Below are 26,519 nucleotides of genomic sequence, written 5' to 3'. Positions count from 1 at the left end.
TTTGATTGGTTCTTTTAAGTCTTTGTTAACCATGGATGATGATTCCTCCCTTTAGAATTTTTCTTTCTAGCAGGAATATACTTATTTTGAGTGTTCTGAAATATCTCATTTAATGGTGACTACTGCTTCTCTACTGATCTATCCCTTAGCAGAGTATCCCAGTTCTCGTCACCTAGCTCAGCTTTTATGCCCACATAGTTGCCTGTATTTAAGTTTAAGAAACTAGACTTTGAGTCACTCTTCTCATTTTTGAACTGGATATAAAATTTAAACATAGGGGTTCCTTTACTCTGAGGTCATTTATTAATCTTGTCACATAACATCATAGAATTTACAGTGCAGAAGGAGGCCATTCGGCCTATCGAGTCTGTACCGGCTCTTGGAAAGAGCACCCTATTTAAATTCACGCCTCCACCCTATCCCCGTAACCCCACCTATCCTTTTTTTGGACACTAAGGGCAATTTAGCGTGGCCAATCCACCTAACCTGCACATCTTTGGGCTGTGGGAGGAAACCGGAGCACCCGGAGGAAACCCACGCAGAAATGGGGGGAATGTGCAGACTCTGCACAGACAGTGACCCAAGCTGGGAATCGAACCTGCGACCCTGGAGCTGTGAAGCAGCTAGCCACTGTGCTACTGTGAAACCCTGATCACACAATACCGCTCTTTGTCTAGTTCCAGAATATGCTGTTCTCAGAACCTATCTCAAAAGCATTCCAAGATTTCCTCATCCAGGCGACTACTGGCAATCTGATTTTTCCAGTTTATATGTAGAATGATTATTGCCACTCATTTATAGCAAGCACCCAATATTTCTTCTTGTACTTTGTCCTACATTGTGGTTACTGTCAGGGGGCCTATAGACCATTCTCACTAGTGGCTTCTTTTTCCCTACTATTCCTCATCTCCACCCAAACCGATACCACATCTTGACCTCCTGAGCCAATATTATCTCAAACTATTGCATTAACTACCGAGATACAGTAAAATAGTTTTTAAGTTGTGATCTTCCAGGGAACAAAAAGAAAAGATGTTTGAGTTTCTGCATGCATAATCTTTTCTTCTTCTGTTTGATTTCCCTTCTATTGTTTTTGGCTCTGTTTGAAGGTGATGGGACTGATAAGATGTTGTAAAGGGAGGAGGGTTGGGCCCGGACCTTGGAGGATGGTTTGTTTGCTTTATATGTTTGGTGTTATTGTTTTGAGAACTTATGTTAAGAGTATGGGCAAGGGAATCCAGCAGGTGGTAGGATACTAGGCGCTGGGGGCGGGAGTTGTTGGCTCGCTGGAAGAACTGGTTCACAGGAGCAAAGTGGGGGGAGAGCTGAAGAGAGAGTGGGGGGGGGAGGAGATGGGGGGGATGGGAGGGGTCTGCTGACGACTAGGTGACTTTTAGGAGGTTGGGGATGGAGGCCAGATGCTGGTGGCTGCCGAGGGGCGGGCCAGGAGAGGTGCGGGACATGGACTAAGGGCTGGCCTTGGAAAAATCATGGCTGATCGACATGGGGGGCAAGAGCCCCCCTTGACCAGACTGGTTACGTATGTTTGTAGACTGAATAGGCCGGTCAAAAGGGCCCGTGTGTTCACACACTTGAGACAGCTAAAAGCGATGTGGCCATGTTACAGGAGACACATTTGAAGCTGGGAGACCAGGTTAGACTGAAGAAGGGATGGGTCGGACAGGTATTCCATTCGGAACTGGACTTTAAAACAAGGCGGTGGCCATCCTGATGAACAAAAGGATGGCATTTGTGGTGGGGAAGATAGAGGCAGACCCGGGAGGCAGATTTAGTATGGTTAGCGGGAAACAGGAAGGAATGGCAGTGGTGTTGGTAAATATATATGCCCCCAACTGGGATGATGTCATGTTTGTTAGGAAGGTGCTGGGAAAGATCCCGGACCTTGACTCGCACCGTATGGAGCGCATGGGAGGGGTTGATCTGTGGAGACCCAGGAGGCCAAGGAGCAAGGAATATTCATTTTACTCGCATGTGCACAATGTATACTCCAGGATAGATATCTTTGTACTGGCTAAAACACTGTTAGCGGGGGTGGAAGATACTGAGTACTCAGCAATTATGGTTTCTGACCATGTGGCACATTGGATAGACCTCCAGGTAAGCCCGGAAAGTCCCAGCGCCCGCAGTGGAGATTAGATGTAGGGCCTTTAGCGGATGACGAGGTCTGTGAGCGAATGAGGGAGGCCTTTCAGGGGTACATAAAGAACAACGACACAGGAGAGACCGCAGCTGGGTGGTGTGGGATGCGGTTATTAGAGGGGATTGTATTTTGATTCGAGCCCATAGGGAGAAGACTGAACGGGCGGAGCTGGACAGGTTGGTTGGAGAAATCTTACAGGTGGACAGGAGATATGCTGAATCTCCGGATGAGGAGGTCCTGAAGGAGCGTCAGAGACTCCAAATGGAATTTGGGCACCTTTCCACAGGCAAGGCGGAGGGACAGCTGAGGAGGGTAAAAGGGGCTCTATATGAATATGGGGAGAAAGCTAGCAGGATGCTGACACAGCAGCTGAGGAAGCAGGAGGCGGCGAGAGAAATAGGGAAAATAAAGGACATGAGGGGGAAGGTAGTGATGGACCCTGGGGCGGTTAATGACGTGTTCCGTGAATTCTATAGTCGACTCGGAGTTGGAACCCCTGGTCGGGGAGGAGGGTATGAATCAGTTCCTGAAGAGGCTAGAGTTCCCAAAGGTAGATGAGGAGCTGGTGGACATATTGGGGACCCAATTGGGCACGGGGAGGTGATAGACGGATTCGGGGTGATGCAATCGGGTAAGGCCCCGGGACCTGATGGATTCACAGTGGAATTTTGTAAAACATTTTCTGGGTTACTGGTTAAGTAGCCGCTTTTGGTTAAGGCTTTCAATGCATCCAAGAAGTTAGGAATGCTTCCCCCAACACTATCACAGGCATCAATTTCTCTCATCCTGAAGCGAGACAAGGACCCGGAAAGCTGTGGATCATATAGGCCAATTTCCCTTTTGAATGTAGATGCTAAATTGGTGGCAAAGATCTTGGCCACTCGAATGGAGGATTGTGTTCCAGAGGTAATCGGGAGGGTCAAACGGGATTTGTGAAGGGCAGGCACCCGACGTCCAATATTAGACGGCTTCTTAACGTTATAATGATGCCAGTGGAGGGGCGCATGGCTGAGGTGGTAGTAACCATGGACGTGGAGAAGTCTTTCGACCGGGTGGGTGGAAGTATCTATGGGATATTTTAGGTAGGTCTGGGTTCGGGCAGGGATTTGTGGATTGGGTCCGGCTGTTATATCAGGCTCCGGTGGCAAATGTAAGAACCACCCGAGTCCGGTCAGAATACTTTTGTCTCTGGAGGGGGACAAGGCAGGGATACCCACTCTCCCCATTACTGTTTGCCCTGGTCATAGAGCCCTTAGCAATGGCCCTTAGATCATCGAATGCCTGGCGGGGGTTAGTGTAAGGGGGGGGGGGGGGGGAAGCACAGGGTCTCTTTCTAGGTGGACAATTTGCTGGTTCGCCGTGTCTCCTATGTCGCAGACCCGGTGGGGGGGATAGCCAAAATCATGGAGGTACTAGGAGAATTTTCGGAGATTTTCAGGCTACAAGTCAAATATGGGAAAGAGGAAAGAGCGAGATATCCATGATCCAAGCACGGGGGCAGGAAAGGAGACTGCAGGAGTTACCTTTTAAATTGGTTTAGAGGAGTTTTAGATATCTGGAGATTCAAGTGGCTAAGGATTGGTGGCAGCTTCACAAGTTAAATCTGGGCAAAGTGGTTGATCAAATGAAAAGGGACATCCGCAGATTGGACATGCTCCCGCTGACGCAAGCGGGAGGGTCCAGACGGTAAAGATGACAGTCCTTCCAAGACTGCTCCTCTTTATTCAATGTCTCCCGATTTTTGTCCCAAAGGCTTTTTTCAGGAAAATGAACGCGGCGATATCGGGTTTTGTGTGGGTGGGCAAAATCCCGAGAGTAAAGAAGGCGCTCCTGGAACGGGGTGGTGGGGGGGGGGGGGGGGGGGGGGGGGGGGCTTGGCCTTCCCGAGCTTTATTAACTCTTACTGGGCGGCCAATATATCGGTGGTCAGGAAGTGCGTAGTCGTGGAGGGGTCGGTTTGGGAGCGAGTATAAGCAGCATCCCGCAAGGGTACGAGTTTGGAGGCTTTACTAATGGCGCCTCTGCCGTTCTCACCAGCTTGTTACTCTACAAGCCCTGTGGTGGTGGCAGCCCTAATGGTGTGGGGGCAATGGAGGCAGCACATGGGACTGGAGGGGGTGTCAGTGTGGTCACCAATCTGTGACAACCACCGGTATGCCCCGGGGGGGGCTGGATGGGGGCTTTAAGAGATGGCAGCGGGCAGGGATTGAGAGATTTGGGGACCTATTCATCCAGGAGGACTTTCCGACCTTGGAGGCATTAGAGGAGGAGTTCGAGCTGCCGGGTGGAAACAGGTTTCGGTATCTTCAGGTGCAGGACTTTGTACAGAGGCTGGTTCCAAGCTTTCCTCACCTCCCCGAGGGACTACAGGAAAGATGATATCAAAAACAGGGGTTGGAGTGGGGAGGGTTTCGGAGATATACAAGGAGTTGATGGAGTAGGAAGGGACCCCTATCAGGGAGGCGAAGAGGAAGTGGGAAGAAGAGCTGGGAGGAAAGCTGGAAATGGAACTATGGGAAAACGCCTTGAAGAGTGTCAATTCATCCTCGTCGTGTGCCAGACTTATTGATCCAGTTCAAGGTGGTCCACAGGGCACACATGACGCAGGTTCTTTGAGGAGACGGAGGACAAATGTGGGCGTTGTGGGGGTAGCCCGGCGAACCATGTACATATGTTTTGGACATGTCCGAAATGGAGGGGATTCTGGCAGGGTTTTGCGGACGTTATGTCAGAAGTCCTGGAAGGGAGGGTAACTCCGAGTCCAGAACTGGCAATATTTGGGGTATCGGAAGATCTGGGGGGGCCGATGTCCTGGCCTTCTCCACCCTGGTGGCCCGAAGACAGATTTTGCTGGGATGGAGGGACTTGAAGCCCCCGAAGTCAGGAGTGTGGGTCAGCGATATGGCAGGGTTTCTCAGTCGGGAGAAAATCAAGTTCGCTTGAGAGGATCAACTCAGGGGTTCGCCCGGAGATGGCAGTCGTTCATCAAGTTCTTCAAGGAAAATTGAACGTCAGCAGTAAGGGACGTTGTTTACTGTTTTTAGGTGTTTTGCGTGTGTTGGCCCGCGCAGTTGTTTAAGAAATGTTAATGTGTTAAACTGTGAAAATTACAAATGCTTCAATAAAATATTTTCTAGAAACAAACTATTGCACTAATGCTATCTAGCTTCGTATTGTTCTTGAATATCATTATCCCTTGATATTCAGGACCCAATCTTTGTCTTTCTGCAGCCATGTCTCCGTAATGGCCATCAGATCATGTTTATTTACTTCAATGTGTGCGATCAATTTATTTACTTTGTTATGAATGCTACATGCATTTGGATACAAAGCCTTTAGTTTTGCCTTTTGCTATGTTTGTAACACCTAATATTGTTTTTTTTGTGTGTTTTTAGGTTTCTTCTCTCTGTCCCTTCCTATCATTCTCCGACCTCATTTTCCATATTAATATACTCCACTCTTCCCTCGTCTCTACTCTTCAACATGCCACATCTTTTTACATTTGATAAAACAAAATATTAATAAATAAATGTGCATTTATACAGCACACTCACAATCTCCCAAAATGCTTTTACAACCAATGAACGACTTTTGAAGTGTAGTCACCGTGGTAATGTGGGGAAAATGGCAGCTAATTTGCACCATACTGCACCATCACAAAAACAGCAATGTGATAATGACCAGGTCATCTTTTCTTGCGTGTTGCTTGAGGGATAAATATTGGTCAGTCAAACAAAGGAGGTTCACCCTGCTCTTCTATGAAATAGTGCCCTGGGATCTTTTGTGCCCACCTGAAGGAGACAAAAGTGGCTCCAGTCTAACATCTCATTTAACAAATGTGGCTACAACCATGCAGCACTCCCTCTGTAATGCATTGAATTGTCAGATTTTGAGCTAAAGTGTCCAGACAGGGATTTGATCCGGCGATCTTCTGATTTAGAAGTCAAGCACTACCAAATCGGTGAAGACAATAATTCTCAACCAGACTGGGCCTGGGTTCCCTATGCTCAATCACAAAAACATTTTCTTTTTTCCTTGAAATAAACCTTCTATATAATATATATATTTTATATTTCTATGTAATATTGAACACATCTTCAGGGTTAGCAAGTTTAAACATCAAATTATTTTAAAGCAAGTTGGGACTGCTGCCAAACTCCACTAAGGCATGTTACTAGGATAATAATGGCAATAAATTTGAACCATTCCTTGCTGCCAACCTAATGGAATTAAAGAGTCTACTGTCATTGTTAACTACAAAAATTGCATTGTTAACTATGAAATCAATTAAACATTTATAAGTTTTACTTTGACATTTCCAGAAATCTGGATGATGTAATTTATACGAAAAAAAAAACTCTCATCCAGCAATTCCACTAAATGAGAGCCAGGAGGAAATATATACAAGGCTCAGTTCCAGGCACTATTATTGGGTGGAGGCGGCGCTGGAGAAAGGGAGGGGGAGGAGGCAGAAAGTGGAAGACAATAGGAGGGAAAGATGAGGGGAGTACTTTCAGAATATATTTATATGGCAAATTAACTGTTGGGAAAATGGGTACCATAAAAATGAATCAATGCACTCAATGGAGTTCTAAAGCCTCTAAAATTCGATGTACTCCTACCTCCTGCCCATCTTTATCCAGGGTGTCTTCTGCATGATTTTTTACCATGGCAAGGAACGCCATGAGGCGGTGAAGCGTGTCACAATTACACGGAGGCAGGAGATAAATGAGAAGCTGCAAGGCACTGAGCTGTTCGTCCTGCTCCAGTACTAAGATGAAGAAAGACAGTTTCTGAGTTAAAGTGAATGTCACTGAGGTATAGTACAAAATGAGAACTGAAAGGACAGTGATCTTAATATTACTACATTATAACTCAATCACAAGTGAATTAAAAATTGCATGCAACATAAACTATGCACAACACTGGCTTTCCGATTGCAAATTGATGTAATCTATAGGTTTTGGACTCGCCTTTAATGGTTTGATGGGGAGCCATTTGGCTTGGAACAATAATCCTGTTCAGAGTACATCTCAGACTCCTTGCAAGTGGTCTTGTTATTTTGTGGCATCACAAGTGGATAGGTATTATAAGAAACATTAAAGCGGTCCAGAGCCAAATTTATGTGCAAGGATATTATCTAATCAATGTTGGTAGCCCTTGTAGTAGAATGAGGGTAGAGGGCCAGGCTGGTGATACCGAAAATCAGAGTCAAAATTAGAGTATTTACTTCAACCATTTCTACTCTGTTTTGCTTTAGGCGAATGTGATGTGCTCTCTGGCCTGTTGCACCACAGGAGAAAATCTTAAAGTTCTTGGAAATAAATCATTTTTCTATTATCAACAAATACACTAACATTGTAATTCAATAGCTACAAATTTTCCTTTTATTATCATAATTAGCTAGTGAAATCTACCAAAAACCTGGCAGCTGATTTTGATCCACTAAGGATATTGAGGGAATAAAATTGGGTCTGGACTGAAAAATTGGGTCAGGACTGAAAAATGAGCACCATGATCATGATGCATAGCTGACATGTGCTCGAAGGTAATGCAGACAGCACACAAACCAATGTTCGGCTGCAGGCCCCAGCAAGGAGCCCTGCCTTGTGCAAGACTAGCAACACTTAAAGCCAATCTGTACCTCTGCGGCAGGCCAGAGTGTACGCCCCAAGGTTCCCCAATGCAACACTGAAGGCCTTGGCGCTGGAGGCAAGCAGAAGCAGGGAGGTCCTTTTGCCTCAACGGGGTAGGAAGACCTCCAGAAAATTGCAGTCACTGCCAACAGTCTAGCTTGGTGAAGCTGGATACAATGCAGGAAGAAGCTCAACGACAGCCAGAGGAGAGGCGATAACAAAAGCATTTGCGGCTGGGGGAGAATTTGATCTGACTGGAACCATGGAGATCAGAACGAAGGCCAGAACTAAGATGAGCACCACTGCCTCTCAAATTTATTAATTTTATACAACTGCAAACTACCAAACATTTACAAAAGCTCAGACAGAGCAAGAAATCAAACAGCAATTAACCTGACTGAGGTTGATGATTGCTTCAAATAACATTGAAGACGGATGGGGGGGGGGGGGGGGGGGGGGTGGTGGTGGAAATCATTGCTGAACATGTGCTCAGCTATGTGTGCTTAACAGAGGGTGTTAACTTGAGTAGCATGGTCAAAAATGGCTGCACTCCCATCAAATTCACATTACACATTGACGGAAGTGAAACTCTGCCTACTCTGCATTCTTCCAGCATATGTTCTTAAATTGTCACACTAACACCTTCACCAACCATGTAAGGCGTCCATAGCAGAATGGAGCCCAACTTTGCATTCATTAATTCTGGAAATAAAATTCTCTTATTCCCAATTTACTTTATCCCATCACAGTACTTTCTTTCCTATCTCAACTTCCCTTCTGTTTCTCTCTTTCCCATTCTTTCCTTTTCCCTGTTTTCATCCTCATCAGTTTTCCTCCAGCCCTTCTATCTCCTGCCTCTCCAGTTTGGTTTTTTTCCTTCCCTTGTGTCTTCTTCTCTCCGTTTCTGTGCTTTGCATTTTCTCTAAATCAGGTTCTTCCCTGGTTCTCTTGCATGCTCTTTCCTTGCCCTTTTAATCTATTTCCCCCCTCCCCCTTTTCTTCCCATCCCACCACGACCCTTCCAACCCCCATCTCTTCTTGTGCAACTCTGACCAATCAGGAACTAGGAACAAAGCAAGTTGTTGAGGTCATCCAGCAAGAGGTACCACCAGGACAGTGAAGGACAAGGCTGCCTAAGCAGCTCAAAAGGATTTGAAAGAAAAAACAAATCTTTTAAAACTATGTACGAAATAGAAGAGATCCAACAGGAGATCATGGCAGCAGCAACAGCAGAAATGGGAGGAAAAGACTGGTGTCTTCAAAAGAATAGGCAAAAGGTTAGTGAGTAATACTTCTACCAGGAGATGTTCATAACTTCAAGTGCAACTTAAGTCCACCATTAGTATTAATGACCCAAGATTCATAGGTCCAACGGCATTATAAGATCCATGACAATGAGTCTATTAATCCACCATCTGGCTGTCAGTGTCACAAGACTAAACAAATAGAGCTAGCATTGCACATATTCACAGATCAGACAACATACATGTTCACAGATCAGACAATATAGGAGTCCTGACTTCAACCCAACCCATCTGGATTTGGTTGGACTCTAGATTTACAGTACACTGGAATGGAACTCCACAGAGGATGGGGTGAGAAACAGGCTTATGATCAGTTCCCATCGGGCAGCCTTGGTAAAAGCCAGTTAGGGTTAGGCATTCTGCTGCAATGTGGAACTTTTATGTAGTTTCAAGATTTAAAATGCAAACTTGTCAGTCCATTTTGCTTCATTAAACTGTTTGGGCATGGAGCTGCCTGGGTTCAATGCAATTTATTATAGTCTAAAGAATGCAAGTTCAAATCCCACAAAGCAGAATGAAACTTGAAATTCAGTTTAATCAAAATCAAGTAAGGAAAACATGGAATCAGTAAGAGCAAGTTATGAAAACCACTTGAATCGTAGACATGAACGTCCCTCCAATAGGCATAACCGTTTTACATCAAATGAAAGTGTAGTTAGTCGTTTTAAGTGCTCCCATTACCCATATGATGGCATAGGGCTTGTGTGAATGCATGAACTGGATGTGAAGCCTGAATTCAAAGCTGGAGCTTTCTCTCCTCTTGTTAGAAGCATCATGACAGTAGGATGTGGGGAAATAAAGGTATCCTGTCCGAAATATCGCCTGACCATCACTGGCTATGTAATCCTTCCCTGTCAACATCAGGGCCATTGAGTAGGCTGGTCTATATTCATAGAATCGTAGAATTTACAGTGCAGAAGGAGGCTATTCAGCCCATTGAGTCTGCACCGGCCCTTGGAAAAAGCCCTGGAAGAAAGAGACATAATCTCTTTAAATCTTATATGGCTTGACAGGGTAGATGCCAACAGGCTGGTTGGAGAGTCGAGAACTAGAGTCAGCCATTTAGGTCTGAGTTGGGCCAAAATTCTTCACAGAAAGCATTGAAACTTTGGAATTCCCTACTCCACAATTCTGGGGCACTCGATCAATGGGCAGGATTTTCCACATGCCCCCACGATACGTTTCACGGCAGCAGAGCGGCCTCTGCCATTGGGATCTTCTGGCCCTCGTCAATGTCAATGGGGTGACCCGGAAACCCACTGTAGGGGCTCACCATAGGAGACACCGGAAGATCCCACTGGTAGGAAAATTCTGGCCAGAGACTGAGATTGATAAATTTTTGGGCACAACGGGAATCAAAGAACAAAGGGAATATAGGCAGCAAAGTGGAGTTGATGTAGAAGATCAATCATGATCTTACTGAATGGTGGAGAAGGCTTGAGGAACCATTCAGCCACCACCTCCTCCTCCTATTTCTTATATTCACATATCTGGAGTGGAGCTTGAACCTTGCACCCTCTGACTTAGAGACAGGAATGGAACTACCAAGCCTACATGGTGATGTGATATCGATATCAATATTCTCCGCACAGCAGAAGAAAGATAAAAATACACCACAATATAGAGACATATAGGATAAGTAAAGATAAATATTGAATAATAATATCATCTTACAAAGTGTACTGATGAATGGAGTGTAGAGCTCTCTGGTGAGCAAAGGATCTGGTATATCTCTCAAAAATTCCTTCAGCAAAGCCCCAACATCATGTACACTGTGCTCCTCATCAAGGACAACATCTGCACCACGATCAAATTCCTCTCGCAACTGTAAGATGAAAAAAAGAGCACCAAAATTTAGACTCAAATGTAAAATCTGAATTTGGAAACAAAAATGTCAAAAGTAAGCATTATCCCAGTTTGAAAGGCTCAATATGCTATAGCAGAGTGATTGCTTTCAATAACTCAAATTAATTTAGCACCTTCAGCAAAATGACAATCATGGGGCACTTCAATGAAGCGTAAACAAACAAAAAGTGGTATCAATCCAAATGGGAACAGTTGGGACTGTACAGTGAAGGGTTAGCATCAGAAGATTTTTTTTTTAAAATAATTTTTATTCAACCTCATCCCCTCCCCTCTTCCCTAGTAGTTGATGGTAACCAGCTCCTTGGAATGTAAGGAGTGATTCAACTAAATGGGAACAAATTCCCATAGTGAGTGCATTTAGCCACATGTTTCCCTGCACTCGCAGTGCTATGCAACGCCACTCACATTAAATAAGGGGCGTCAGGGAAGGGGCAGCCGAGGCTGCATATAATCCCATTTTGTGCACTGAGAAGTTCCGCTCACTGGAGCGCCTCAGTATAGCGAGAGATCAGGGGCACTCGACGCGACCACTGACCGACCCCCACCCCCCGTCCCTCCAAGCCCCAATGCAGAATGAGAGCGTCCCCCTACCTCCACCCCGCAGCCTCACCAACATTGCGCAGGGCACTTGAATCCGATTGCCAGCACACAAAAAATGCCAGCTGGCAGTGTCACACTGGCAGTGCCAGACTAGCACTCAGTAACTTCATTGCAGTGTTAATGTAAGCCTACTTGCGGCAATAAAGATTATTATTATTATTATTATTAAGATACACTGTCAAAGGGTAGCACGTGGTGCAGTGGTCAGCACTGGGACTAAGGCGCTGAGGATCCAGATTCGAATCCCAGTCCCGGGTCACTGTCCGTGTGGTGTTTGCATATTCTCCCCCTGTCTGTGTGTGTTTCACCCCCACAACCCAAAGATGTGCAGGGTGGGTGGATTGGCGACGCTAAATTGCCCCTTAATTGGAAAAAAATAATTGGGTACTCTAAATTTATTTGAAAAAAAACATACACTGCCAAGTCGCCAAGCATTGCCAAAGTGCCAGACCGGCTGGGCCAGGGTGCCATCCTGCCCAAAGGATAGGCACCTGGGGACCATCAATCCCCTGGAAGACTCCCACGAGTGCTGTTCCGCCTGATCCCCGTTTGTGGAGACCAGTACTGAACGGCGCTCATCCAAAGTCTCCTAGGCAAAAGGAAGAGATCCCAACACCTTGGGTACCCAGAGAAACTGTATATTGGTTCTAATAAGACTTTCCAAAAGGTGAGCCATCCCACAATGGGAGGGATTTACATCCCACGTCTTGTGAGATTGAGTCCGATCTCAAGGCGTTGTGAGCTGGGTAGATCCCGGGAGTGGGGTCTCCCCGTTTCTATCATCCACACTGCGCCGCAGCAAGCTGCTTTTTGGGCACAGCATGACCATTGAATTGTGCCCGTAGCATAAACAAACCCCATCTCTTATGGAACCCCTCACTCGCCACCCTCAAGAGCAAATTTCACCTTTTCCAAGTACAAGAAACAACAATGAAAAGTTTGAAAGTTAATGCGAAAATAGAGTTATGGCATAGGGCCACTGGAAGTGGGATCAGGTAGTGGCTTGATAACTGATGCTACACAGGCTGCAGAAGTACATAATACAAGCAATTGCCTTGGTTCTTATCAAGAGAGAGCTATTTAATTTGGAAAGAGAGAGAGGCTGTTGCAAGGATAGATCGCATTACTACTAGCCTGGCTGCTGAACAGCATGTAAACTTGTGATGAGGAAGGAAAATTGCAGCAATTCTGGCACAATTCTTCCAGATTCACTGAACATTGGAGTGATGCCAGCGGGCAGCAGAACAGCAGACGATACTCCCAATTTTTAAAAGAATGTCAGCAAAATTGACTGAGGAAATTATAGACCAGCAAGTTTGATGTATATTGTAGTTAAAGTCACGGTGACATTAAGGATATAAAAATGGAGCACCTGGATGACAACAACAAAAAAAAACAAAGATAGTCCACACATCTTGTCAATCTAACAAACTTTTTTGAGGCAAAGAAGTCTGATGGAAATGGTGTGTTTGGATTCCAATAAGAAATTTGATGCAATTCTGAGAAGACTGCAACTGAAATTAAAGAAATAAGTAATCTGGAACTCAATAAAAGTAAATTATGATTGATATAAAACCGGTTGATCAAAAGAACACAAAGGGTGGTGACACGGGCATTGTCAGCAGCCTGGGGGAATGTTACCTGTGCTGTACCACAGACGTCTGTTACGATCAGACAATGTTACCTTCTTTTCTATCCATTTGCGGCTAGGCTAGCATTTATTGTTCGTACCTATTTGCCCTCGAGAAGGTGGGGGTGAACTGCCTTTTTGAACCATTGCAGTCCCCGAGGCGCGGGTACACCTCAGTGCCGTTCGGGAAGGAGTTTCAAATATCTTCATAAATAAAATGGAACTAAGATTTAGAAACACAGTATCCAAATTTGCAGATAATACAAAACTAATGAAAGTGGTAGACTCCAAAGCTGAAAAGAAATAAGCTACTGGAGGATATTTGATAATTGGAGAGGCAAGTGGCAGATGAAATTGGACGTGGAGAAATGCGAAGTACTTTACGTGTGGGGAACAAAAATCCAGGAAACAATTATTTTCTTTCCGATTTCGTAGCGTGCATAGAAAAGTGAGAGATCGAAAGTTTTGATTGATAATAAACTGAAGCCATCACAGCACTGTTTGTTTGTAGTGCGTAAAGCAAATAAAACATTGGGATAGAATAAAAAGGTTAATTATTAAAGTGAAATCATTGATGAGACTGCACTCAATACTGCATAAAGTTCTGGTCACCATAGGACAAAATGGATGTTGCAGGTCTGAAAGGACATTGAAGAGATCAAGCAGAATGATTGGGGGTATGGAGGGATTTGTTAATGAGGAGTTTGTATGCAAATTGGACATATTCTCACTCGATAAGAGGTGACATAATTGCTCTTTTTAGGATTCTGCAGGGACTAGTTACGTAGATCACGGTTACTCGAGGAAGATATTAGGAAATTGGGTCCAGAACTGGAATCGAAAATGTGAGTTATAAGGAGAGGCTGAATAGTCTGGGACTTTTCACCCTGGAGTGTAGGAGGCTGAGGGGCGATCAAATAAATGTCTATAAAATAATGAGGAGCATAGATAAGGTAGATGGTCTACATGTTTTCCCAAAAGTAGAGGAGTCTAGAACTAGAGGGCATAGGTTTAAGGTGAGAGAGTCTATCAGCTCCTCAGAAATATTGGACACCCTACCCTCAACCACTCCTTAACTCGCTAGCACCTTATCCTGGAATCCCAAGGGCAGAAGATCGGGAAAGGATGACACCTGCTTCTTCCCAAAGTCTCATACCTGTAAGTATCTGAACCCATTCTGACTGGGCAGCTCATATTTCTCCTCCAGGTCCTCTTAAGCTCGCAAAGCTGCCCCTCCAGAAAACAGGTCCCAAACCACTCGATCTGTGCCTATTGCTACCCCCAAAACCTCGTGTCCAACCCGGTGTGAAGGGCAGCCACCACCACTGGGCTCGTGGAGTACTTGGCCAGCGAGAACAGCAGAGGCGCAGTCAACAATGCCATTAAACACTTACCCCTCCAAGAAGCCATCTCCATCCTCCCCCACGTCGATCCCTTCCCCACTACCCGCTTCATCACCATAGCGATGTTTGCTACCCAGTAATAATTCATTATGTTTGGCAAGGCCATCCTGCCCCTCCACCCTCGCCCCCGTTTCGACATCGCCATTCCTCTCATCTTCATGCTCAGCCCCAAATGAAAGACTCATCCTATCCACCCTTTCTTAGCCTTGTCTGATCCCCGATCTTCACGTGTGTTTCTTGCAAAAAGGCCACGTGTGCCTTCAAGCTCCTCAAGTGCGCGAGCACACACGACTGTTTGACTGGCCCATTCAGCCCACTCCCATTCCATATGACCAACCTGGTCGAGAGGCACCATCCCCCTCTCCTATACAAACCAGCTGGCCACCCCTCACTGCTCTTCCATTAACTAGTCCACACAGACAGCCCCTGTCCGAGGCTCTTGAGCCTCCTACCCCCCCCCCCCCCCCCCCCGATTCCCCTTTCCCGCTCGAAACCTCCATTACACAAACAACAATGAAACAAAAAAAAAAGGTGCACTCACCCTTGACGCTCCCCAAACATCCCACCACCAAACCCAACAAAACATCTGAAAGGAGAGAAGATCTCCAACAACCAACAAATGAAAAAGACAGAAAAAGCAAACATCTCCTCACACCTCCTCCACAGTTCAATGTCCTCTTTCTCCTTCCAGTCCATTGTCTCTTAAAAATTCCATTGCCTCCTCTGGTGTCCCAAATTAATGTTATCGGCTGTTAAAAGTCACCCAGAAGCGGGCCGGGTACAACATCCCAACTTCATCCCCTTTTTAAAGAGGACAACCTTCATCCGATTGAACCCGGCTCTCCTCTGCGCCAGGTCCGTTCCCAGGTTCTGGTACACTCGAAGCCCGTTCCCTTCCCAGGTGCACCTCTTTGGCTGCCTCGCCCATTGCAATATCATCTCCTTATTCAGGATTCGGTGGAGACACACCACCATTGCCTTCGGCTCATTCACCGGCAGCTTCCTGGTCGAACTCCGGGGGCTGGTCAAAGGTCTTCTCCAGCATCTTGGCTACATATGAGCCAGCGTCTGCTTCCTCGATGCCTTCAGGCATCCCCACGATTCTTAGATTTTGTCTCTGGGAGCCATTCTCCATGTCCTTCACCTTCTCCTTTAACCGCTTCTGGGTCTCACGCATCAATCCTATTTCGGCTGCCAACGCCGCAAGCTGCTCCTCGTGCTCCCCCACCGTTTACTGCACTTTCCAAATAGCCTGACCCTGGGACTCAAGCCTCTGTTCCACCCAATCAATTCCCACTTTTAATGGTTCCACCACCTTGGCTAGGTCTTCATGGGCTTCCCTCCTCTGCCGGCTGACCTTCTCATTCAAGAAGTACACCAGCTGCTTCGTTAACCACTGGTCGATAGGGCTGGCCCTTTACTCTCCACCATCTTGACCTGTGGTGCATAAAATACTCTTGCTCCAACCTCTCTCTTCTTTTTGACCCATGTCCGTTCCATGGATCCATCCACCAGCTCCATCACAAGTGGGGAAGAGGCCCAGAAAAGCCACCTCGAGCGGGTGCTGCCAAATGGGTGACTCCATGGCTGCCACCAGAAGTCATGTCTGCATCTGTTGTAGACTAATGACTGACTTTGATTGCCAGCATTAACCAGCAACCCCTTTGTCATTGGATCATGCAATTATCAAAATAGTAGAAGATGAACTAGATAGGCGTGATCTTCTTTTGTCTAATCGTTCCTACATTAGCATGTTAGGGCATGCTTATAATAATAATCTTTATTATCACAAGTAGGCTTACATTAACACTGCAATGAAGTTACTGTGAAAAGCCCCTAGTCGCCATATTCCGGCGCCTGTTTGGGTACACAGAGGGAGAATTAAGAATGTCCAATTCACCGAACAGTACGTCTTTCGAGACTTGAGGGAGGAAACCAGAGCACGCGGAGGAAACCTGCATTGACACGGGGAGAACGTACAGACTCCATACAGTGACCCAAGCCGGGAATTGAACCTGGGACCCTGGAGCTGAGAAGCAACAGTGCTACCCAATGTGCTTTAAACGTGGAACAAAGATTAAGATTTGATTATGGTAATGAAATAAAATAGTGACTATTCTGTGAAAACATATTATTGATACAACAGTCACTACAACTACACTGAAAGAATTTCTATGATACACTTCACATCTCGATGCAGAAAACCATTTCCAGGCACAAATTCCATTTGGCATTTCTAAGTATCAACAAAAGGGAGAGGCAGTTTTGTACAGGCAATAAAAAAAAATTACCAATGTTAAATTAGAGCAAAATAATAGGTAACTTCAAATCTCACATATTGGATGTGTGTTTGATTATGCTCATTTGGAGAGCTTTGGAATGTGTTGTTACATGTAAGGTGCTATATACAAGGGCCGTTTGTTTTTGGTAGTGGTAAGAAACAGAGAAGAGCAAAGAAAGCAAGCGGAGAAGAACTTTTATTGTAGCACTATGAATGTTTCTAAAAATGCATTTAAAAAAAAAATTTAAAGTACCCGATTCTTATTTTTTTCCAATTAAGGGGCAATTTAGCGTGGCCAATTAACCTACCCTCGACATCTTTGGGTTGTGAAGGTGAGTTCCACGCAAACACGGGGAGAATGTGCAAACTCCACATGGCCAGTAACCCAGGGCCGGGACCGAACCCGGGTCCTCAGCACTGTGATGCAGCAGTAACACTGCATTTCTAATTCTGCACACCTATCACCAAATGAATCAAGTTAGATTCTCATCTGCTCAATGGAACATTTTGCTTCCTGATGGAATTGCAGACCATACTCACCAAACTGAACCAGTTGATTTGAGTAGTAATACACCAACAAACATCTAGTTAAAGTACAGCTCTGCGGCACGTATGTTTACCTTTTGGGTTGTCTGTTGCAAAGCATTTTGAAACTACAAAATTACTTAAATGAAGAGATAAATCACAGCAATATTCAATCACAGATTACTATGAGGAGGAATTTCAATATTATAAATGTTGTTTCTGCAGGCAGAGGAGATCATGTATATGAATCGATGGAACTATCCGGAAGTACTTCTAGAATGTTCCTTTATGACCAATGAAAAACAAATTGGTGTTCCTTACCTGTCTTACCCTTTTCTTTGAACTTCCAACTCTGAATATTCCTACTGTTTGAAGAGCTGCAGAAAGATAGATAAATAATTATACATCACTGCCTTGCACAACTTTATGGCAGAAAAATATTTAACAGATTGTACACACAGACAAAAAAATGGTGCACATCAGACCCATAACTGATCAGAAAAAAAAAATAAGGAATTTGAGATAAATCATTAGATTTTCAAGAGAGTATATTGGAAGGATTTTTAGGCATTAATTGGTTGGACTTTGAAAGACCCCAAAATTATTTGTGAAAATTATTTTCTTTAACTTGGTCTGGTGATGTGAGTGATGCAGGCAAGACTGGATATATTATCAGAAAAGGTGACAATGGGCGTATTTGTACAACTCTCCAGTTATTGGGGTAGCGATTCTCCTATAATGCTGTTATGCAAGGAATTTCAGGATGCTGACCTAAAAACAAAGGGATGGCAATGTATGCCCAAGTCACGTTGGCATATGACTTGATGGGGAACTTGCAAATTCTGGTGCAATTTGTCATCTCAAGAATGAATGTTATCCAAAACCCCTCTGTAGGCCATCATAGACTCTTGAAAAAACAATTCCTGACCTTATGGTGGAAAGAACATTGATGAAGTTCAAACCACTTTTCCAAGGAGATACTGCAATCATCTCTTGGAGCACGGTTGAGTGGATCAGCTTGTTATTCGATAAATAAGACTCCTATTATTGGTTTGCATTAACCTCTATTTTGCCGTGGCTATATGTGTTCAAATGCTGCATTGAAGTCAAGAGCAGCCTCTGTCACCCTCTCCTCTGGAATTCAGCCATGCATCAAAGGCATCCATGTATGCAGTAAAGTCTGGAATTTGGTGGTAGTGGCAGAATCTGAACATCAGTGATGAGATTAATGATGGCATTATTTGATAACACTATTAATGACTCTTTCCATCAATTATTGGCAGAGGCTGCTAGGCAGATTAAATATATCCTGTGTTTTGTGGATAAGAAATACTTTTTCACATGGTTATATACATACCAATTGTAATAGCTGTATTGAAATGGTTGAATAGGGAGAAGTTAGTTCTGGTATGCAGCTCTATTGCCCTACAGCCAGAATACAGTTACAGTTCATAAACTTAATCCAGATGCACTCATTTCTTAACATCACACAAAGCTGACATTTAGGATATTGGGGATGGACTGAGTGGAACCATTCACTTAGCACTTGTAGCGGAAGATGCTTCCTTGTACTCTTGGGCTACGAATGTAGGATCAGCAGTAGTCCTTGCTGTCCCTTCAGCCTATTCAGCCATTTAAATAGGTTACGGTTGATCTCTGTCTTAATTCTACTCACCTACCTTTGGTCTACATCTCTTGATTCTCTTGTTCAACAAAGATCTGTCAATCTCAGATTTAAACATTTTAATTGACCCCAAGAAATCACAAAGCATTTTGCAGAGAGTTCCGGACTTTCAATACCCTTTGTCTGAAAAAGTGCTTGCTGATTTAACTGATGTGTGATGGCTTACAGGATCAATACATTGAAGGAAGCTGGGCTCCTCCAACCAGAATAATGTACCTTCATTTCTCTCACTCCATCATCATTACAAGAGTCTTTTTTACATCCACCAGCATACCCAAATGTGACAAATGTCACAAACAGTTCAGACCTGTGCCACTTTGATCTGGTATCTGGCACATATAAAAGAAATGGTCTTGAACAAACTACCTACGTCACTTAATTATTGATTAATTCTTGTGGTTTGCCCCGTAAGACACATTTTAAGTTCACTTCCAATTACACAAAAATATTCCATGTATCTTTTACCCACACCAAAAGTGACCTAGAACATTAGGAATGATTATTAGAGCAATATTTACCATACTTTTCTAGATGCTGGCAACAGCTGTCCACTAATCTAGGCACCTGGCGATAAATAGGATTTAGGCTTAGCTTTTTGTCTCTTTGTTTTTCTTTCTTATTTGGGACTTCTGTTGGGAGCGAAAGCTGCAACGCTTCTAATAATCGAGAGTGATCATCATCCAGGTCGGTGATGGAATCCACAGACATTCCACCCTGCAGAAAAAATATAAACATGGTAGAGGTGAAAGAGTGAAGTGACCTAGAAGGACAGAGAGTAATATGTCAAACCTGAGTGACGTTTGACCCCAGTTATGATATTTTGTAAATGTAGTAAAGTCTGAAGACTATTGAAATCTGCTTAAAAGAAACATACCGAGGGTATGCAAGTGGTTATTAGTTTACAGGCTTGTGGAACACTGGTCAGGTTCAGGCCCAGCCTGCAAGAAATACATTAGAGATCAAATTCCTGCATGGTATCATGAAAGAGGAATTTTAACAGGGAAAGTTCTAACTATATGCACCTATATGTGTGCAAGGATTCAGATGGAGGCTTGTTCAACTGTAGATTGGAGTTTTTGGCTCAGACTTCTTTTCCACTTCCCCAGGGTTACTATTGGGCACTAGCTGAAATGTGCCTATTTTTAACGGATTTTGGAACCGCAATTGTGATGGGTAGGCAGAGCAGGTTCACTATGAAGGCACCACCTGCCATATGGGTAAAAGGCCACCCCCCACGACTGCACACCCACAGATGAACTAGTCCAAATTTCTAGGTCTATATTATAGTTTCTTTCTGCACGGCACATCCAGGATGTTAAAGAAATTCTACCTGCATTTTGTAGGAATCTCACTTGGCTGTTGCATACAGCAGCACAGGTATCCAAAAATGCAAATTTCTCCAGACCAGCTGAGAAAAAGCAGATTTTGGTATCCATGTACAAAATTTAGTACAGTTTCTCAATTTCAGTTGTGTTTATCTAACTGATTCAATCTGCACAAATCCAAACATTGTGCATATTATTCTGAACGACTCAATGCCCTAACCTTTTCTACTATTTAAATGATTGTGCTTGATCTAACATGATTTGCCTGCTTTAAATGTTGGACGCAAATCCAATATTAGCCTCAGGCATACTCGAGGTTTGGGAGTTAAAACTAAAGTAAATTGAATTAAAAGATACAAGTGTCCCTCCCATCAGTCAGAATCTATTTTAATGAACCAATTTATATCAAATACTGGTGTTTATCTGATCCTCATCCTATTTCTGGTTGGAGGACCTTCCTGCACATAAATTAGCTTCCATCTTCCTTACAACAGTGATTACATTTCAAACTATTACATTGGTTGTAAAGTGCTTTGGGACCTGCTCAGAACGTGAAAGGTGCTATATAAATGCAAAGTGTAATGAGAGGGGAGGAAGGGGGGGGGGGGGGGGGGGGGGGAGAAGAGAGGCAGTCGCATAGTGGTGGTGTTATTGGATTAGTAATTCAGAGGCCCAAGGACAATATTCTGGCAGCATGGATCCAAATCCTGCCACAGCAACTGGTGGAATTTGAAAGCAATTCAGCAATCTGGAATTAAAAAGCTAGTCTCAGTAAGAATGATCGTGAAACCAATGTTGATCATAAAAATCCATATGGTTCACTAATGTGGCCTACAGCAATGTGATTGACTCTTAAATACCCCCTGAAATGGCTGAACACCCTGCTCAGTCTCACCAATGAAACCAGACAGCCACCCAGCATCGACCGAGGCACCATAAACCACAACGGCAAACCCAGCTCTGTCCACCTGCAATGTCCTCCTGCCAAATGGGAGATGCTAGTCAAGCAGCAGCCTGACATAGTTATACTCACGCATTCATCCCTTATCGACAATGTCCCAGACATCACCACCACAGGGTGTGCCTGTGGATTAAGGCGGATTAACAGGGTTCCTGGGGAGTTTTTAAATAAGAAACATTGGGCTTGACCTACCCAAATGGGAATAGAGTCACATTGCGGCACGATTTGCCGGGTTTTTCCCAGCGCTCAGAGTGCCGAGAGACACTACGCCATTGAACAGCATTCGGGTACATCGGGGCCTCAGCAGCGAATGCTCGGCTGAGGCCGCACGCAGTCCCATTTTCTACACTGAGGAGCGCCACTCGCCAGAACTCCTCAGTGCAGGGAGAGAACGGGACCCATTTCTAAATGGCGTCCTGATCTCTATACCCCCAAACGTCACTCAAGCCCCAAATCTTCTGTACGGGGGGCCCAGACCCCCCCCCCCCCCCCCCCCAACACACATGCAGTGCACCCCTGGGCCTGATGTCGTGCAAAAAATGCTATCTTGGCACTTTGGCAGTGTCAACCTGGCACTGTGGCAGTGCCCTCTGGCCACTTGGGAAGTGGCAAAGTGGCAGGCTGGTACCCAGGTGGCACTGCCAGGGTGCCCAGGTAGTACTCTTGCTCACCCTAGGTCTCCAAAGTGAGGGGATTAGATCCCACACCTTGGTTAGATCTCGGGAATGCATATTAGAGTCAGACTAGCTGACTCACTCTAATATGCACATTTGCCAGAAAATGATGCTGCCCCCAGTGGGCAGGATTCAAATCACAATGTCTCGCAAGATTGCATCAGATCTCACGAGGTGTGGCACACCGGGTAGATCCTGGAAGAGAGATCTCCCGGCATCTAACAGCCGCATTGCTTTTCTGGTGCAACGCGGTTGGTAGATCCCGCATATTGTCTTCAGCTTAGTAAGGTGATCTAACTAAGAGTACCAGGCATTGCAGTAGAGAAGCCGAGATTGTTATGTTAGTTCCTGGAAGTCAAACCATGAAGCGAGTTGCTGAAGACTTTAGCTAGAAATCCTGCATTGTTCTGACAGGATTCAGGTCTATCTCTTAAAACAGTCGTAAAGAACATCACTTAAGCAATTATGCCTGGGTCTGCTAACTCAATTTAAAAATTGATGTTGACCTGAGGTGAGTTTGTTTGAGTGGAAGTTAAGACAACAATTAAGGGTTATTGTGTCACTGTTTTGATTAGCATTGTTTAAGAGGTAACTGTTGTCTTGTGTGATGTTAAAAATTGCTGACTGTGTCAGCAGTAAAGTTTGTTCTGATACACCATATCCCTATTTTGCATGAAATTGCTCCTTGAGTGAGGTATCCTTTCCTCAGTTTTACAAAACTAAATTGGGGTTTGTGTCCAGTATCCTAGCCACTGTTAGAGTCTGGTCCGGGATCGTAATACTGGGGTTACCATTGACCAGAAACTGAACTGGACCAACCATATAAATGTTGCAACTACAAGAGCAGGTCAGAGGCTGGGAATTCTGCAGTGAGTAACTCGCCTCCCGATTCTCCAAAGCCTGTCCACCACCTGCAAGGCACAAGTCAGGAAAATGATGGAATACTCTCCACTTATCTGGATGTGTGCAACGCAACAAGACTCAAAGAAGCTCAACACCATCCAAGACAAAGCAGCCTGCTTGATTGGCACCCCAACCACTATATTAAACATTTACTCCTTCCACCACCGATGCACTTTTTAAAAAAGAAGGGAGAGGTAAAACTGGGAATTGTAGACCGGTTAGCCTGACATCAGTGATGGGGAAACTGGAGTCAAATATTAAGGATGAAATAACTGAGCAATTGGAAAGTGGGGACAGGATTGGTCAAAGTCAGCATACATTCACTAAAGGGAAATCATGCTTGACAAATATGCTGGAATTTTTTGAGGATGTGACCAGGAGAGTGGAGAAGGATGAACCAGTGGATGTTGTGTATCAGGACTTTCAAAAGGCTTTTGACAAGATCCCACACCAGAGATTGGTGAGCAAATTTAAAGTTCATGAATTGACATGGATAGAGAACTGGTTGGCAGTTGGGAAGCAGAGAGTGGGAATAAACGGATCCTTTTCAGAGAGGCAGGCAGTGACTATTGGGGTACCACAGGCTTCAGTGCTGGATCCCAGCTGTTCACAATATACATTAATGATTTGGATGAAGGAATTGCACGCAATATCTCTCCAAATTTGCAGACGACACTAAGAGGCTGCAGGGTGCCTTGGACAGGCTGGCTGAGGAAACTGAAGAGAAAGGTTGCTTGTGCATGATTTTACTGTTATTCATCTGTTGTCTTGTACATATTTACTGTTAATAAATTGTTTATAGCTTTAGCTATAAGTGTTCTTGTAATAAATCAGGTCATCCGACAAGAACATTATATGGTACCAGGACTGGAAGGCATTAAACAATGAGAAAGCCTGCCACAGAGATTTGAAGATCTTGCAGAATGCAGAATTATCAGCATGGAGTCATTGAAGCCACCAAAGAGTCTCAGCGTTCATGATAATGTTGACAGCAACCGGCAAGTGTTTAAACAACAATTAATCTGTTTCTTACTGCAGTAAATTTAGGAGATCAATCAGATTTGCGCAAGGTAGCGATGCTCAAAATAGCAGCAGGGCTCAAAGTAATTGATGTGTTCAATACGCTTAAATTTGCAAAAGATGAAGATAGTAAAAATTTTAATAACAATAATCTTTATTGTCACAAGTAGGCTTACATTGCAATGAAGTTACTGTGAAAAGCCCCTAGTCACCAAATCCAGCGTCTGTTCGGGTACACAGAGAGAGAATTCAGGATGTCCAAATTACTTAACAGCACGTCTTTCGGGACTAGTGGGAGGAAACCCAAGCAGACACGGGGAGAAGGAGCAGACTCCGTCCAGACAGTGACCCATCCGGGAATCGAACCTGGGACCCTGGCTCTGTGAAGCCACAGTGCTAACCACTGTGCTACCGTGCTGCCTATGAAGTAATTTGAAGATTTGATGCCCATTGTAGACCCGGAAAGATTTACAAACACTATGTGATTAGATCATGTTTACAGAAGACAGGGGAGTCCATAGATCAGTTCATCACTGATTTAAAGTTAAAAGCTAAGATTATACTTGGTGTAAATGAAAATAAGCTGAGGGAACGGTTGCTGTGGGAATCGGAGCTGCCTTTGGAACAAACAGTTAAGATTTGTCAGGCTCAGGAGCTAGCAGCTCAGCATTCTGAAATTTGTCTCCGTCATGGCGGCGTATTCTCAGAGGAGGAAAATCTGGTTGCCGCCCTTTTTCCAAAAAGGAAGGAAACTTGCAAAAAAAGGCAGGCAAGTTTCTGCAGCTCCTTGCATACCAACAAACAGGTTAAAGACCAGGACAAAGTATTTCTGCATAAAATATGTCATCAAAGGCAAAACCTAAGGCAGTGCCCAGGGTTTGGTAAGTTTTGCAAAGTAAAAAATCACTTTGCTCAGAATTGTTACTCAAAGCTCAACCCCAGTCCAGTCAACACAATGGAAGACATAGTATTCACTGATAAAAACATCATTGTTTTTTGGAGCAATAACACAGAAGAAATTTTTTTTGGAGGCATCAAAAAAATTTACCAGCACTTAGAAAAATGCAAACTGATACTCCATTTAAAACAAATGAGGTTGATGAGGACAAATGGCTGATACCAGTGGTCCAATTAAAGTTAGACACTGGTGCCAAAGGCAATTTAATCAGCATGACATATTTAAAAAATCTAAACATTCAGCCGATTAGAAGAAATCACCAAATATCTCAGAGATTATAATGGCTCAAGTAGTAAATGATATGGTGCTTTGTGACCTGCTTGTGTGGTGGTGAAGGACACAGTTTATTCCATCCCATTCTATATTGTCTCCGAGGACATGGATTCATTATTAGGTGATCAGTCTTGTGAAGAATTAGGGCTAGTGCAGTTGGTATATAGGATCCACAATGTATTGGAGCAACACGCCAACGATTGGGAGAACATTATCAGCAACAGCAATGTGTTCACAGGTTTTGGTACACGACCATTCACCTCCAAGATACAACTCAAATAGGATGCAAAACCTGTGATACAGGCACCAAGAAGAGTACCTGCATCTCTTCGGGATTGTCTTAAAAAGGGAGCTAGACAGAATGACAAAATTAGAGGTTATCAGAAAAATGGTTCATGTAAAGAAAATGAATGGCGATACGCGTAAATGCATGAATTCTAACGATCTTAATGAGAATATCAAAAGAGAACAATTCAAATATCAAAGCATGAGGAAATCATATCGGAGATGGCTGGTGCACAATTTTTTTACGAAACTTGACACATCTCAGGGTTTCTGGCAACTAAAGCTAGAGGAACAAAGTACAAAATACCGCATTTTTAATACGTCATTTGGACAGTACTGCTTCCTGAGGATGCCGTTTGGCATAATTTCGGCAGCAGAAATTTTTTACCGTGCGATGGAGCACAGAGTCGAAGGCACGAAGGTGAAAGTTTGTTCATGGATGATATTGTTTGGGTTCAACCATAGAAGAGCACAATACAAGGGTGCTTAAAGTTTGATCGAGCGTCAGGAGAAAAAGGCTGAACTCAAAAAGTAAAAGTGCCAATTTGGAGCAACTGAGGTCACATTTTATTCCTAGGGGATAATCTCTCATTGCATGGCATTGACCCTGACAAGGACAAAATCCAAGCAATTCTCAATATGCCAAGGCCACACGACAATAGAGCCATCTTAAGAATGAAGGGTATGATCAATTTTATAGGGAAATTCATTCCAGACATGTCAGTAAAAACAATACATCTATGTGATCTCCTGCACAAGACAAAGGATTTCCTTTGGCCTGAGCAAGATGAGCAAGAAGTTCACGACTTCACTAACCACCACGTCAGTGTTCACATTTTTTGACTCGGCTAAGCAGATTAAAGTGTCAACAGACGCGTCCATAGATGGTCTCGGAGCAGTTCTTCTGTAACTCAAGCATGACAATTGGAAACCAGTCATATATGCATCATGATCCATGACAACAACAGAGCAGAGGTACCCTCAAATCGAAAAATAATGCCTGGGTTTAGTTGTAGGCTTGGTGAAATTC

General features: G+C 44.2%; 1 protein-coding gene across 7 annotated transcripts in view; it reads right to left on the bottom strand.

The window, feature by feature from the left end:
* Positions 1 to 26,519, bottom strand: part of LOC119969228 (rho GTPase-activating protein 6-like) — a 782,573-nt gene that overhangs the window by 68,524 nt on the left and 687,530 nt on the right. For all 7 annotated transcript variants that reach the window (XM_038802556.1, XM_038802557.1, XM_038802558.1 and 4 more), the window contains exons 5-8: positions 19,609 to 19,804; positions 17,728 to 17,783; positions 10,776 to 10,926; positions 6,784 to 6,932 (exon numbers count right to left, since the gene is read on the bottom strand). In XM_038802556.1, coding sequence (XP_038658484.1) covers positions 6,784 to 6,932; positions 10,776 to 10,926; positions 17,728 to 17,783; positions 19,609 to 19,804 — 552 coding nt within the window. The remainder of the gene's footprint in view (positions 1 to 6,783; positions 6,933 to 10,775; positions 10,927 to 17,727; positions 17,784 to 19,608; positions 19,805 to 26,519) is intronic.

This window comes from Scyliorhinus canicula, chromosome 7 (assembly GCF_902713615.1).
Source record: "Scyliorhinus canicula chromosome 7, sScyCan1.1, whole genome shotgun sequence".
Classification (NCBI taxonomy): domain Eukaryota; kingdom Metazoa; phylum Chordata; class Chondrichthyes; order Carcharhiniformes; family Scyliorhinidae; genus Scyliorhinus; species Scyliorhinus canicula.
The sequence above is the reverse complement of the archived record's forward strand: the minus strand, read 5'-3'. Positions and strand labels throughout refer to the sequence as shown.